This window comes from Benincasa hispida, chromosome 11 (assembly GCF_009727055.1).
Source record: "Benincasa hispida cultivar B227 chromosome 11, ASM972705v1, whole genome shotgun sequence".
Classification (NCBI taxonomy): Eukaryota; Viridiplantae; Streptophyta; class Magnoliopsida; order Cucurbitales; family Cucurbitaceae; genus Benincasa; species Benincasa hispida.
In genome coordinates this window covers 73,492,453-73,509,326 of record NC_052359.1, presented here as the reverse complement: position 1 = coordinate 73,509,326, position 16,874 = coordinate 73,492,453, and the positions used below count along the sequence as shown (strand labels likewise).

The following is a 16,874-nucleotide window of genomic DNA, read 5'->3' as shown; positions in this document are numbered from 1 at the left end:
ACGGCTTGGTCAAATATCTGTTTTACTCCTGAGATTACGTCTTATTCCTCAAGTTCCTACTGATCGTCTAATGAATAACTGGTTTGTGATCCAATCATCAAACCAAACTCTCTCAGCCCAGTGAGAGGGTGGGGCCCCTTGTTCAAGACCTGGATTCAGTACTTGAGAAAACAACCTTTCTCCTACCCCTAAATTGGGTAAGTGTGAACTTCATCTTGCACCCTATGTCCCCAGCTATCTATCCGGCCTTACCCCTGAAATGGGAGTCTTATTGAGCCAGCGTTGTTGAGCCAACCCTCAACTATGCAAATCTAAGGGTAATCTCGAATAAACAGGAGTTCATAGTTAGCTCATAATTAAGATCGAGTTACCTAGGTCATCTAGGTGAAATAGTCAGCCTTAAACAGTAAACAACATTATAAAGTAAGAGTGACTTATTTCTTGGTTCTGATCTTATGCAAACTCATTGCATGGGACGCCCCCACTCCTCATGTCATAACATGTACGAATTAGGATCGCATCGTATATAGCACTTTACAACTTTTTATAACAACTACAGAGTAGGTCGCATCCAATGATGTTACCAAACTAAGGTACCCAATCTCATTCATAATCATTCTGACTATTTACTTGAACCCGATCCACTCTTATGTTCTCCACATAAAGTTCAAGTACTCATACAATAGTCATGGGTCTTAGTTTATTGGATTTAGACTTTCATACAATTTATGAGATCAATAACAAGTATATTGATAATAGAAAATGTTTTATCATTTTACAAACTACGAGTTTTTAGGATATAAAACCCAACATATAATCTCCCTAAGCCTCCTTGCGTTAGTGGTGGGAGGGAATACTTTTGCATGAACTTTTCCACTAACTTTTCCCACGTTGTTATCTCGTCAGGTTCCAAGGAACTTGCTCATTGCTTGGCATCATCATGGAGAGAGTAAGGAAATAAAGACAGTCTGATGGCCTCCGGTGTGATTTCAGGAATCACAAATGAGTTGCATGTTTCTAGAAAGTGTTTCATATGGGCATCTGGATCTTCTCCGTGGGTGCCTCCAAACTGACCAACTATTTGAAGCATCTGGAGCATTATGGACTTCATTTCAAATCTTGTCCCATCAGGCGTTGGATATATGATCCCTGACGAAAAGTCATATAGCACAGACGACACACACTCTCGCATTGGACGTGTACTCTTATTCGCGATTAGGATCGGGTTTTGGGCAGCATTGGCTAATTACTGAGCTAAGTTTTGGTTTATCTGATCATCCTCCATTTGTTATTGTTGTCTTTGTTATTGCCTTAACCTTCGGCGACGATTTAATCGGTCCCTTCGTCTAAAGGTCCTTTCAACTTCGAGGTTGCATAGGAGCTCATGAGTGTCTTTCCTGCTCATAAAACGTTTACAAGCTTAGGCTTAACTTGTAATACTCCCTCAGTTGCATACAAGAGGCACAAAAGCAAATTTTCAGTTAGCCTTGTTGCTAAAATCCCCGGAAACGACGCCAAAAACTTGTTCGTTCTTCGTGATGTGTGTTTAAAAGTGTATATAACTAAAAATTTAAAGAAAGATTGGGTTGAATGAAGATGAATGATGAATCACTTCTCTAGGTGAGAAGATTAGATGATGCATTGAGGTGTTGCATTACACTTTCTATAATCGTACAAGCTTTTTCTAAATCAAATCCAAGTATAAATCTAACTCAGGTTCCTGGTAAGTCTAGAGTCGAACACAGGGATTTATGATAGACGAACGCATGCCTTGCATTGTGGCAGTTGCAGAAAGATCCTAGATAAATGGGAGAGAAGTTTATCTACATTAATCTCAATGCATGTATGCAAGCGAATATAAGAGTTCAAGTGAAACAAAGGGATTTATGAATGAGTGGTGATAAACGCTAGGGGTATGCATTGATCCCAAGTAAGATGAACACATATGCAGGTGTAAGGGTGAAATGAAGATGACAGGGATGCTTGTTTACAAACCAAATGTATGTAGATGCTTTAGGTTTTTGTTTCCCTGATCATATTATTCAACATTTGTCAATACGAATGCCACATATGCTTCTATTTCTATGGTGCATGCGTTGGTTACAGAAAGTAGTGAAGTATAAGTATTTTTATCTCTAAATCTATTGTGTGTTCCAATATGTTTCTAGCTATTGTATTCTCTCGAATAGTTTTAACTGAGTTATAAATTCAACCAGATAATCAAAATGATTAAAGCTTGGGAATTAAGCATGCAACAAGTCATAAACGCGCCAATCACACACAATAGAATGTAAACAGAGGCAAAAGTGATGGATCAAATGTAGGATCGAATTTCAAAAATCGAAACTATCTTTACAACAGTCACACTTAATCGCATGAAATGAAAAATGGAAATGAAGTGAAAGAAAAGGAAAGAGTCAAGCCGTAGAGTTCAATCTCTTGTCCTCTTTGGCTTGATTCAAATGCGTGTGCAACCAACTTGGTGAAGAAATGAAGAAGAATTCTCTCTCGAGCTTGGTTTTCAACAATTCTCTTGGATCAACAATGGCAATGGTTCTTTTCCTCCTATCTTCTTCTTTCAACAACAAAGTAACTATGATCTAAGTTTTATGGTCACTCTAAGAATGGTGTGTCTTCTTTGGTTGCAAGCCTTCTTATTTATAAGCGTTTTACTCAGCAACTTATGATAAGACAACATTCATTTCCATGCCCTGGTCAGCCGTCTACCAGTTCAGATGCTTTTCAGATGCTGACAGTCAGATACCTATACTTACAAGTAGGGTTGGCAATGGGGCTGGGGCAGGGCCTGTCTCTTATACACATCTAGATGTGTATAAGAGACAGAATGTATCTTCTCTGCATTAGGCAACTTCGGACGCATGCTTTTGCGTTAGCTTAGCTTGCAACACGTAGCGAATTTTCTTGAAATCCTGTGATAAGATGTGTTAGTAAAGCAGTTTTATCAAGAAGTATACTTTTGTAAAGGCTAGTATTGTTTGAAGAATTCCATGCATTTTTCTTTAAGACAAATGTGTTTTTATCATTAAGAATTCTAATTGTTTCAACTTTTGAGAGACAATAACTAATATTTCTACAAATTATCAAAATCCTATTCATACTAAATTTAATTATATGAATCTAATTCACGTAATTAATATTTGAATCATATTCAAATATTTATTTCCTATCAAATAAACTTTATATTATAATGTATCAAATACATTATAGCAATTATATCATATATAATTAAATTCAATTAATTATATCACATATAATTAATTCTCTCAATTAATTTGAACAATTTAAATTAATCCAAATTTATTCTCATTTAATCCCCGTTGAGCTACAAAAGGGACCTTATAGTCCTGTAGTTTGAAGCTCTAATGGTACTTAAATAATTAATTAAATTCATTTAATTATATTATTCAACATCCATTAACTGTCGGGCACTCCATTAAAGACCGACAACTGCACCCTTCGCACTACAGATATATTTTTGTATTTATTGGATATAACCAATCAACAGTGTAATGACCCTTCACAAATTTCTTCGTAAGTACAACTAAGCCAAAATTACCGTTTTGCCCCTATAGTTACATTTAACTCCTTAAGTACCACTGATCTCTTTAATGAACAATAAGTCATAGTTCAACTATGACCAAATCCCTATCGAACCAGGAGAGGGTGTGGTGCCACATTTTTCAAGCCCTAAAGTAAGCACTTAAGGGAGCAATTTATCTACTTCCCCAACGTTGACGAACGAGTGAATTTCGTCTTGTGTAGCTGTGTTTCCAACTCCCCAATCAGATGAATCTCCAAAATGGCAGGCTTGTTGAGTTAGCAATCTGGCCATTCTCACTCGTACAAATCAAATGACGCCCTCATAAACAAGAGTTCACAACTTACTCAGGATTTAGGTCATGTCACCTATGGTTATCCTAGTGAAATGTAAGTCTCAATTATGAACGACGTTATATAATGAGATTAGTCATTTCGTGATCCAGTCTTATATAAACTTATTTGTATAGAATACCCATACTTACATGTCTCCACATGAATAATTAGAATCAGATCATTTGTGGCACTTTACAATAATTGTAATATCTACAAAATGGATCGTATTCGTTGTTACCAAGATAAGGTATTCAACATTATCTATCTACTACAAACCATTAAATTATGAGACTAGTCATTTCATGGTCTAGTCTTATATAAACTTCTTTGTATAGAATACTCCTGCTCACATGTCTCCATATGAATGATCAGGATCAGATCATTTGTGGCACTTTACAACAATTGTAACATATACAAATTGGATCGTATTTGTAGTGCCACCAGGATAAGGTATCCAACCTTATCCATCTACTACAAATCATTTAGGTTATCACTTAAACATGATCCACCTGTATGTCTCTACATACATGTTTAAGCTACATATGATAACCTTGGATGTTAGTTTATTAGCTTGTGGGTTTAATGCTACTAAATGTGAAATAAAACATCTCATATTTTATTAAATAAATAAAATATTTGTATAATACAATTACAAACTACAGGATCCTACGAGATTTAAGGCATTGACTCCAACACCTTGTGTTTATAGGAAGATCATCAACAGTTCAGTAGCTTTTTTAGTGTTATATGTATATGACATCCTGCTTATTGGGAATGATGTAGGTTTACTAACTCAAACTAAACATTGAATGGCGACCCAATTCCAAATGAAAGTTTTGGGAGAGGCACAGTTTGTTATGGTTATTCAGATCTTTAGGGATCGAAAGAACAGAACGCTGGCCTTGTCATGGGCATCATACATTGACAAGAAGCTGATCAAGTATTTGATGCAAAACTCCAAAAGAGGCTTGCTGCCATTTAGGTATAGAGTTGCTTTGTCCAAGAAATAGTGCCTTAAGACACCTCAAGAAGTTGAGTAGATGAGACGAATCCCCTATGCATCGACTGTTGGTAGTTTGATGTATGCGATGTTGAGTACTAGACCTAACACCTGCTATGTAGCGAGGATAGCCAATAGATATCAGTCGAATCCAAGATTAGATCACTAAAGTGTTGTTAAAACTATCTTCAAGTATCTTCGAAGAACGAGGGACTACATGCTCGTGTATGGGTCTATGGATTTAATCCTTATAGGATACATATACTTTGATTTTCAGATTGATAAGGATTTTAGGAAATCCATTTCACGATCAGTGTTTACTCTTAACAGAAGGACTGTAGTTTGGAGAAGCACAAAGCAAGGGTGCATTGTTGACTCCACAGTAGAGACAAGGTATGTAGTAGCTTGTAGAGTTTCCAAAAAGGTTGTCTAACTCAGAAAGTTCTTGACTGATCTAGAAGTTGTTCCAGATATGTCAAAGCCCACCACCCTCTATTGTGATAATAGTGGTGTTGTGGCTAATTCCAGTGATCTTAGGAGTCACAAGTGCGGAAAGCACATCGAAAATAAGTATCATCTTATACAGGATATTATGCATTGAGGGGATGTCTTCGTCACGCAGATCCATTTACGTAGGCCCTCATGGCTAAAGTGTTTGAGGGTCACCTACAGAGTATAGGTCTACTGGACATGCCACATTTAATCTAGCGCAAGTGGAAGATTTTGTACTTGGTGCATATTGTATACCCTAGTTTCTTGTTTTTGTATACTTTTGTAATAGTTTGACTTTTATGATGTACACCCCACTTACTTTAGGACAAGTGGGAGATTGTTAGAGTTGATGCTCTAAATCTCATGGGTCTTGTAGTTTGTAACTGTAATGTACAAAATTTATTTATTTAAAAAAAATTGATGCATTTTATTTGACATTTAATAGTATTAACCCACAAATCAATAAACTAAGAACCAAGGTTGCCTTCTATAACTTAAACATGTATGTGGAGACATACATATAGATCACGTTTAAGAGACAAACTAAATGGCCTGTAATTGATGAAAAATTTTGGATACCTTATCTCGATCTACTGGCCGCTTTGTAGATGCTACAATTGTTGCAAAGTGCTACAAGTGATCTGATCTTAATCATTTATGTGGCGACATGTGAATGGGGATGTTCTATGCAAAGAGTTTGTATAAGACCGGACCACGAAGTGACTAGTCTCACTATATAACATTGTTGATAGAAGAGACTTACATTTTACTAGGATGACCATAGGTGACTTGACCTGAATCTTTAGTGAGTTGTGAACTATTGTCTATGAAGGCAGTCCTTTGATCTGCATGAGTGATAGTGATCAATGTTGCCAACTCAATATGCCTACCACTTTAAGGATTCATCTAATTGGAGAGTTGGGAACGTAGCTGCACAATAAGGAATTCATTCATTCTCTATAGTTAGAGTAAGTAGAGAAATTGCTCCCATACAGCCTGGTTCTGGGGCTTGAACAATGTGGCGCCGCACCCTCTCCTGGCCTGAGAGGGGTTTGGTCATAGTTGGATGATAACTTATTGTTCATTAGAGGGATCAGTGGTACTTAAAAAGTTGCATTTAACTACAGGAGCAAAACGATAATTTTGGCTCAGCTGTACTTACGAAAAATTTGTGAAAGGTCAACGCACTATTGATTGGTTATATCCAATGGACATATAAATATATCTGTAGTGCGAAGAGTGCAACTATTGGTCTTTAGTGGAGCGACCGACAGTTAATGAAAGTTAGTTAATTTAATTAAATAGTTTAATTAATTAATCAAGTACCATTGAAGCTTCAATATATAGGTCCATAAGGTCATCTCGGTAGATCAATTGAGATTATATATTGAGAATCAAATTAATTTTAGATTATTTGAATTGTTCAAATTAATCGAGGGAATTAATTATATATGATATAATCAATATAATGTATTTGATACATTATATTATAAAGTTTTATTTGAGATGAAATAAATATTTGAATATGATTCAAATCTTAATTATATGAATATGATTTGTATAAATACTATAGGTTAAATTTAATTTGAATTTGATTTATATTAAATACTATATGTTAATTGAGAGAATATTAAACTATATGTTATATATTATATTAGATATAACATAGAGTAAATTTGTTATTATATATATTTAAACAAAATTAAAAAATAGTTTTAAATTTTGAATTTAAATTAATTAGTTACGGAGGAAGTTATTTTGATAACTCTCTCCCCTCTTTACTCTTGAAAAAAGGATTGTGGAAGTTTTTTTTGGTTTTTTACAAAAAACCATCTTTTTCCTTGTTAACGCAGTGGAGTTAACACCCAAGAATACCAAGGTTGCTTTGTGGTGGTGTTTAGAGTTGACTTTTTGGGTTGTAGTTTTTTGGCACGTTCAACTTCCAAGGGGAGTTCGTTGAGATTGTGATCGGAGAGGAATTACGCGAAGAATTGTGACTTCAAGGGTAAGTAATTTCGAAGCCTAATTTTTCTCTCTTATCTATATTGAAGCATGTGGTAATTTTAGAATGCATATGAGTTTTTTCGTATTTTTAATTTTGTTATTTATGTAAAATAAAATAATTGGGATCCAACCCGCTTCCGCATGGTTTTCTCAAACCTTCACAAACTTCATCGTTCATTCCACCAACGAACTCTAAAGACCAACTCGGTCAATCATACATTAAAAGAAAAAAAAATCGACTGAGCATTTTTAAATACATAACTAAAATTATTAGTTTATAGTATTTAAAAGTCGCATTTTATATTAATATGGATGTTTATGACAATAACTCATCCTAGGACAATCCCTCAATATAGAGTTATTATAAACTATGACTATTAAACATGAAAAGCTAATAATTTCAATTTTATATTTAAAATGCTTTCGCTAGTTGAGTTTTTATTTCTTTCTTTTAGTATATTATCATCGTGTTAGTCATTAAAGTTAGTCATTGGAGATCAACAAAGAAGTTGATAGTTGGACTTTGTCCCCTGAGATAATTGTTAGAGTTAACGGCCAAAGGTGGTCATCGTCGAAGTATATCATTATAGGTGGTCTCTAGCAAAGTTCTGCCTCAGATGAATGTTTGTATTGGTCGCTGGAGGTGATTGTCACTTTAGTTAATTATTTTCAAAGGTGATCTTCACCGAAATTTTCGTAGGAGGTGGTTGTTGAAGTCTAGAGTTGATCGCCAAAGTTGTTCGTCGGAGGCAGTGGTAGTCACTAGAGGTGGTCGACGAGGTGGAACTATTGAAAACATTAGAAGGAAAGAAAACTGGGTTGAGTTAGAGTGAGTTGGTAAAAACAATCAACTCAACTCCAACATTTGAAGTTGGTCGACCAAATATTGAGAGTTGATAATTTTTATCAACTCAACCCAATTCATGTTAGTGGTTTCATTATCCTCCTGTCATCTTGACATAACTCATACATCATAACTGAATGTGGTAGTTTTATATACTGAGAATGAATAATGGGAATAAGCGGGTGTTGAAGAAAAAAAAGATAAAAAAGAAAAACGAAAAATGGAGAAGAGTTAGACCATAGTCTAAAGCATAAAAAAGAAAAACGACTTTTGTTCACGAAATAGCAGTAAGGGCATTTTGAAATATTTAAGGATATTGAAGTAATTTTTGAAATTTTAGAATATGAAGTACATAAATTAAAGTTCGGATATTATTGAAAAGAAATACAAAGTTTAGAGGGATTATTTAAGATTTTTAGTGTATCTAGACATTGAATTTGAAATTTCAAGATACATAATTATAAGACATCATGAAACAAATTGATACATCTCAAAATTTGAATTTGCTTTTAGCACTGCATTATTATAAGGTATTAATAATATTAGTGTACTTTTTCTTTTTATTGAATTTTCGTATCATTTGACTTAAAAATTAGATTGATGTAAGTTTTATTTTTTTTTTACCATCAGTAGCTTTCATTTCTAAGAAGCCAATATTGATAAAAATAATAATAATAATAATAACAAATATTTATTTTTAATTTCATTCATAGCTTTTTACATTGAATTTTCACATCATTTCACCTCAAAATTGAATTGATGTGAGATTTACTTCTTTTACCATCCAAAGTTTTCATTTATAAGAAAACGATTTTTTTTAAAAAAAAAAATTGCTATTATTTTGTAATTATTTTTCAATTTATTTTTAAAATTTCTGCTATCGCATCGATATTTACACATATTTTACACTATACCTCTAAATATTGTCTTACTTTTATAGAAACATGGTTAAAAATGGTCAAATATAGTCTAATTATGTCACAATCAACGTACCTTTCCCAAAATTTCTATCGCTATCGAAATTTTCATCGGTATTTCCATAAAATCAGACCTTGATATTTTCATCGACATCGATATTTCGAACCTTGACTATGACTAGTTTTTATGGTTTTTAAGTGACACTTTTATGCTCAATGCTTAGGTGTATATCAACCTTTTTTAAAAAATTGCAAATATAACAAAATATATCCAACTCATTCCTATCCGTCATAAACGTTGTTATTTTAAAAAAAAACATAATTATGAAATTTAAAATTTTTAGACCAATATCAATTTTATACCCTTGAACTTTGGAATTGTACCAATTTAAACTACAAACTAATAATTGTATCCATTTGAATAATGGTTTTTGGGTGTTGTATCAATTTAAACCCTAAACTTTGGGGGTTGTATAAATTTAAACCCCAAGCTAATAAATGTATCAATTTAAATCTTGAGATTTCATACTGTAGCTAAATAAAATGGAGGGTTTAAATTGATATATTTATGAAATTTTAAGTTTTAAATTGGTACATTTATGAAAGTTCTAGGTTTAAATTGCTATACTTATAAAAGTTCAAGGTTTAAATCGATACAATTATTAATTTAGGTTCAAATTGATAGAGACCTCAAAGTTAAGGGGTTAAGTTTATACAATCATTAGTATAGGGTTTAAATTAATACATCCACCAAAAGTTCAAGGTTTTAGATTGATATTTGCCCAAAAATTTATATTCAAAATCGAGATCCATTAAAAAAACTAGGCTAAATTATACAAAATATCCCTAAACTTTGTATTATGTGTAAAAAATACCATTGAACTTTTAAAAATATAAAAAATACCCTTAAACTTTAAAAACAACTCAAAAGTACCATTGTTGTTAGTTTTTTATGATAACCGTTAGTGTTTTGTTTCAAAAATAGCCTTGAACTTCCAAAAAAAATTTAAAAAATCCTTATTGTTAGTATATGAACACAAACTGTTAATACTTGTTCCAAATGTCCTTGAACATTTGAAAGTTGCATTGATACTCTTAGGAGGAGTGCTTTTAAAATAATTAAAATCTTTTTTGGGTTTTTAAAATAGCTTTGAAACATGTTTTTAGTCATTCAAAACCAATTTTGATGATATGAAAATTGCATTTAGAAGTGCAAAATTAAATCATTTATATTTCTAAGTGACTAAAAATGTGTTATGAGTGATTTCGAAAACGACAAAATGATTCTACCAGTTTTAAAATTTCTTTCAAACAAACACAAAATGAACGTATTTAGTTATTAACACACACTTAGTTACTAATGTATAATCTAACGGTAAGAATAAACCAACCATTCTTTACTTTNATGTATAATCTAACGGTAAGAATAAACCAACCATTCTTTACTTTTATTTATTTATTTATATTTTTTTATTTTTTTATTTTTCAATTTTTAAGTAAGCATACTAATGCAACTTATGAAAGTTTATAAGTTTTGATGCAACGAGGTATTGATGGTTTCTATTTATATACAAATAGTACGGGTATTTTTGAACTTTTCTTTAAGTTTAAGAGCATTTTTAAAACTTTTTAAAGTTCAGTGGTATTTTTTAAACAAAGTACCATTTGTTTTTTTATCCAAAACTAATGGTAATAGTATTTTTTTAAAGCTATTTTTTAGAGTTTAAATATATTTTTAAAATTTTTGAAAATTTAGAGGTATTTTTTACACAAGTACAAAATTTGAGAGCATTTTATATAATTTATAGCCAATAAACTATAATTTAACCCAAAGAAGGAGAGGAAGTTTATTGACTCGTCAACCATGGAGGGTCTGTTTGGGCCCAAAAGTGGAGTGGGCTATTATATTTGGAGCTCCAATATTATGTCCAGAATTAACCCCTAGGGAACACTATTCCCAACCTCGATGTGTGTCTTTTCCCTATTTGCAACATCTCTCTTTCTTCTCCCCCATATCTTCTGTCTCTTTTCTTCTTCGATCGAATGAAATGCTCAGATCAATAATGTTCTTCCTTCTCTCTTTACTTCTTCGTCTTTATATCTGATTTCGGTGTCGTCTTTAGATTTCGTTTCACGTTTCTTCATCTCCGTCAGTTCCATCACCGTTGAAACTAGATCTAGATCCTTAGCCCCTAACTTCATTTCGTCTAGCCATTCACAGATCTATAGATCTACATTTATGGCGGTACCCTTTTTGCACGTTTTTCTCTAGACCCTTTACAAATCTATAGATCTACAAATCTGGATTCGCATCTTTTCGTCTCTGTTGATTGAGGTTTCGTCTGACTTCCTCCCTCTCGTTGTTGTTCTAAATGTGTCCGTTCATTCTTACCTCTATTACTGCAAATGAATGCTATCCCTTGCCACTCTAAACCTTTGATTCCCTTTGCTGCATCATTCGATTTTCTCACTTTGTCGTTTCAGCCTAATTTGTTTGGTTGAGGGATGAAGTGCTTGGTGAGGGGTGGAGGTTATCGCTTGGAGAGTGGTAAGGGGTGAATGACGAGTTATGGAGCTTGGTGGGAGGGAGGAGGAGGTCAAAGGTAATCTTCTTTTCCCTTTCCCAGTCGATGATGTTGTCCATTTTTTTCAACTTTAGCTCAAGATTTGAATGCGATGGACTTTTCAACACGTATTGGTCGCAACACTAAAGAAGGAAATGCTTCGCGAGGAAGTAAAAGGAAGCGAAGTGGAAATCAATCTGAAATGGGAGAGATCGTTAAGAATGCGATGGACTTTGCAAATGACCAGTTGAAGCCGATTGCAAAATGGTCAAAAGAGAAACGTGCAACTAAGCTCGAACTGCGTGCAAAAGTCATAAACCAACTCCAAGATATTTCTGAACTGCATAATCGATAGAGGGTGAAGATTAGCAAATCATATTCCGCAGTGTGCAATATATATAAAGCTTCTTATCTGTTCCCACAGCTCTAAAGTTGGACTATTGCAACTTCCTCCCTTAAGAGAATGTTTGATCGACCCGCGTTTTGGACTGCTTTTCGACAATGAACAATGATTACTTTATTTCAGATTTGGTATGAAATCCTGCTGGTCATATTTTAATCATGCAATCACGAGTTCTTATTTTGTCTTACATTTTTTTGTACCTTCAAAGCATAAAGTTTTATATACGAACACATGAATTACATCAGAAAACAATGAATTTTTTTATCCATGTTAATCAAGGTACCTCCCAAAATGACAAAAAAAATGTTTAACTTTTAATATAAATTAAAATCTAATTAATTTTATATAAATTGGTATAACATAAAATTTTAATTATATTTTTTAAATATGATATTTCATATACATAATTATCAGTAATCTTGATTGTAGTAAAAAAAGTTATACATAATCTAAAATAATGTATATTTAAATGTTATAATTCATGTCATCGAAAAAACGGAGACTATTATGACTAAAATAGCGCCCGCCCGAAGTGGGTAGGTAAAGGATTCATGGTTGGTGGAGAGACTTCTATGTTCAAATTCAGCCCACCGGAAGTCTAATGCCCCGGCGAGAAAATAGCAGAGCTGAAAGTTTGAAACGAAGAAATGGAGTTATACTGGAAAGCAATGGAACAGATCACTTGGTACACCGGACTATCCCCGACGGCCTTCTTCACCATACTTGCTGCCATGATCTTCGTGTTTCAAATGGTTTCCTCCATGTTCGTTTCTCCAGAAGAGTTCAATAAGCCCCCAACTGTTCCGATTTCTTCGTCTAACCCATCCAATTCCAATTTGTTTGTTAACGATTCGGTTGCAGACCCCTCGCAAGCAGTCCAAGTAGGGCGGTTGACGGAGCAGCAGTTGAGGGCTTACAATGGCTCGGATCCGAATAAGCCACTTCTTATGGCTATAAAGGGCCAAATCTACGATGTATCTTCTGGCAGGTACTTTTTCTTTTCCTCCATCGTTCGTTGAAGTGTACTTTTGTTTGGTCTCTAGGGCTTATTTACAAACTTGGTTCTATTGAATCGGAGCAGTTGCTTAGTTTCATGAGTTGCAGCTTGGAATCAATGTTCTAGATAGATAATTACTACTGGTAATCTCATGAATGGAGTTTAGGAACTGCAGAATAATAAAGAAAACCGACTGAACCAGTGCTATTTGTTGAGGAGATACATTAGAATCTCTCGAGCATGCTTCCTGTTGTAATCCCGTTCACAATACTGGTCAACTTTCATATTGTCTGTTGTTGTTGGGGATCGACATTAGAAAAATCAAGGGAACTGAAAATATTCGTGTGGATTACTATTTCATTGCCAATTGATATTGTGATGAAATCACATGTTATCTAATTTGGTATCTGAGTCCATCAAGTCCATACGGGCATTCGGTCAGAAAAAAGAAAGAATTGAGAACCAAGAATGGTAAACTTAAAGAGGCTCCATCTTGAGGGGACGCCGAGGCACCATCTCATATCCATTTCACGTCATAGTTTTACTGATAATGGCTCAAATGGTTTAAGATCTTTGGCTAAGATTTTTAAGAAGGCGAATGTTTTTGCGTGAAATATGTAGGTTATAAGAGTGCTAGGCCTTCCATTTGGTTTACTTATGTGAGAAGAAGGGTGGTAAGGACTAAAGAATGAAAGAGAATGAAAGTTGGGCTGTGTGGGACTGGGGAGGGACTGAAATTGTTGCAGAAAGCAAGGGGACTGTGTTTGTTAAAAGTAGACAAATTTCAAGTCAGCCAATCGGTCTGTCATAGAATATGTAGCTCAAGCTTGAGTTTAGGAAGTTTTGGTGGTCGGAAGCCTCCCCATATTTATGTAATGTATGCTTGGATTTTTCAAATGAATGAGTTATAAAGGATAACATATAGCACAAAAAATGAGTTTCATAAGCTGAAGTTCTTTTTGGGTGGGGAAAAGGCAGTGATGGAAGGGGAGAAAGGTTGTTGCTAGGAGAGATCCACGCCTGTTGGCCGTTTGATGGTTCTGTTTTTCTCCATCGAGATACAAATTTGACTACTCCACAAGCAGCATTATTGGTATTAAGAGATTTGTAGTATAAAAACTATAAGCTTGAATTTCTCTTCCAACCTACTTCTGGTATGCTGGTACAAGCACGGAACTTTTGGATTTCTCAAAATTCTTAATTTAATTTAGAACTTTCAGCTTAAGTCAATTTTGTAAATTTAGAGTTCCCATGTGGATTCATTACTTGGGTCAATCTATTTGCATCCAACTTTTTGTTGAACGTTTCATTGACAACCTCTACACGAGCACACTGGGTGTATGTTGTGTATTTCTTTTCCTCTTTTTCTTTTGTTCTTGGCCAAGAGGTACATTGTTACATTGTACGTATGTAGCTATCAATGACCTCAAATTGTTGAACTTTGAAGCTAGCCCATAAAAAACTTCTGAAACTGCCCATAAAAAACTTCTTCAAACAGAACACCGAAAATGTAGCCAGAAACCAGTCAAAGTAACCTTACAAAGATCGAAAAGCCTCATGACAAAGCAAAACTGATCTCTTCTTTGACTCTGGAAACAAAACTGCAACTGAAAACTTTCTTTGGGAAATGATGCAAGGGTTACCCAAAAATCAAACCATATTTTTTTCAATCGAGGAGGAGAATTTAGGTGGGATCTGAGAAAGAGATAACTGACAATGCATCGAGCAAGGCTTTTGACTAGAGTTTTTCTTATTCGAACTTTGGAAGAGAGTGCAAAGTCTTCAACTACAGTGTCACAAGAGTGGGCTTCTTCAGGCACTGAATTTAAAGCCAAAATATCGGGCCTACACATTGGGTTTTATTATGGTTAGTGCGTGATATTAACTTCTATAGCATTCGGGTTATTAACCATCATGAGTTGACTTAGTTGTAAATAGGGAGCAAGACCTTGATAAAAGGCTAAGAAGTCATGGGTTCTATCCATGGTAGTCAACTATTTAGGATTTAATATCCTACGAGTTTTCTCGATACCTGAATGTTGTAGGGTCAGGTGGGTTGTTCTATGAGATTAGTCGAGGTGAGCCTTCAGGGTATTATTTGATTAACTTACACACCTTGTTGTTCTTTTGTTCCTATGCTTTCACCAACTTCTAAATACTGAATAGTACTTGTTTTTAGACCCATGTCATTAGGTGTCCATATCAGTTTCCCAGAGTCCCAACTTTAAACCTTTGAAGTTAAATAATCCCCTTCAATCTAATTTTACCAATCATCAATTACATTTAAGCCATAATTTTAACAAGACCGTCTGACCAATTAACACCCCAACCCAATCAAACCTCTCAAAAGCTAATGCTTATTCAGTATTACCTGTTCATTTCTGATCCATCCGATTGGTTAATTACCGTATAACAAGTTTACAACACCACTTCACCCAAAATTTAATAATTGAGTATTATGTTTGCATTTCATCAACTGTTTTCAAGAGTGGGGATTTGACAAACCTAATTCTATACGTAATTGGAGCTTCTTAGATTTCAAAGACTAGAAAGTTCAAATTTCATGGATGAAATATGTAATTTAACCTTATTATTAAAGATGGTGCTGATTTTTGGTTGGCTTGATGGTCAGGATGTTTTATGGACCTGGTTCACCATACTCTATGTTCGTCGGGAAGGATGCCAGCAGAGCCTTGGCTCTCTTGTCTTTCAAACCTGAAGACATCAATGGTAATATTGAAGGTCTGAGTGAAGAAGAGCTTGTAATCTTGCAGGACTGGGAATACAAGTTCATGGAAAAGTATGTAAAAGTTGGGGTGCTTGTATCAGAGGCTGAATTGAATGAGGATTCTGAAAATGGACACCAAAATTCCGAGGCCGTGCGAGAAGAACACGACAAAGATCAGTAAGAAGATGTTTATAATTTTCATCTTTCATCGGGTAGATCTCAGGAAATTCATTCTAAATATCATGCTGCTGTTGAATGTGCCAGTCCTTTGTTCCTTCCTGATTTTGTGAAGTCATGTGCAAGTTTTATAAAAATTTGTGTTTTATAAAATTTGTGAGTTGTATAAAAATATGTATAAAGTCATGTGCCAGTCCTTCAAGTGATCAATCTGCTTGAAGTTAGAAATTCTTCTACCTTTTGGCTAGATTTTTGTCTGTTTTGTTTGTATATTGTTTTGAGACTAGAATTTTATAAGACTGCTGTAGTATATTATTGGTTAAAAATTATTTTTAGTCCCAAACTTTCATAGAAGTAATTACTTAGTCATTGAATGTTGGTTTGTAATGATTTAATCCACATATTTTTAATTTTATAATAATTTAGTCTCAGAAATTTACTATGTAACAATTTAGTATTTATACTGTAAAATTTGTGGCGATTTAGTCCCTCTTGGAGAAATTAGCACTAAGATTTAGCGAGATTTCTTGCATAAATAAACTGGTAAACTAATTAGAGACTTTTTTTAAAAAATAAAATACAAGGTCGACATCATTAGATAATAAAAATTGACCTCTACTTTTGATAAATATTTTTTAGGTTATGGACTAAATTGTTACAAATTTAAAATAAAGAGATTAATGACGTGTTTGAATTATATTTTCAATTGTTTAATTTAAAAAATAAGTTATTTTAGAAGAAGTTACAGTGTTTGGTAATCATTCAAAATAGCTTTTAAAGTGTATTTTAATTAGTTTTTATCAAAAAATGTTTAAATAAAAATGAATTTTTTGAAAAACATTTTTTTAAAGTCA

The 16,874-nt window shown here is 33.8% G+C and overlaps 1 protein-coding gene across 1 annotated transcript; it reads left to right on the top strand.

The window, feature by feature from the left end:
- The first annotated feature begins 12,610 nt into the window (after nt 1-12,610).
- On the top strand, nt 12,611-16,363 carry LOC120089715 (membrane steroid-binding protein 2-like). Its single transcript, XM_039047081.1, has 2 exons — nt 12,611-13,106; nt 15,748-16,363. Exons 1-2 carry the CDS (start codon nt 12,766-12,768, stop codon nt 16,022-16,024), a joined length of 618 nt encoding a protein of 205 aa, XP_038903009.1. The 5' UTR covers nt 12,611-12,765; the 3' UTR covers nt 16,025-16,363.
- The last annotated feature ends 511 nt before the right edge of the window (nt 16,364-16,874 follow it).

Bases quoted from the DNA above. Each gene is read 5' to 3' on its own strand.
- LOC120089715 (XM_039047081.1), top strand. From the start codon at position 12,766: ATGGAGTTATACTGGAAAGCAATGGAACAGATCACTTGGTACACCGGA. The intron at 13,107-15,747 runs GTACTTTTTCTT...CTTGATGGTCAG, and splicing joins TACGATGTATCTTCTGGCAG to GATGTTTTATGGACCTGGTT.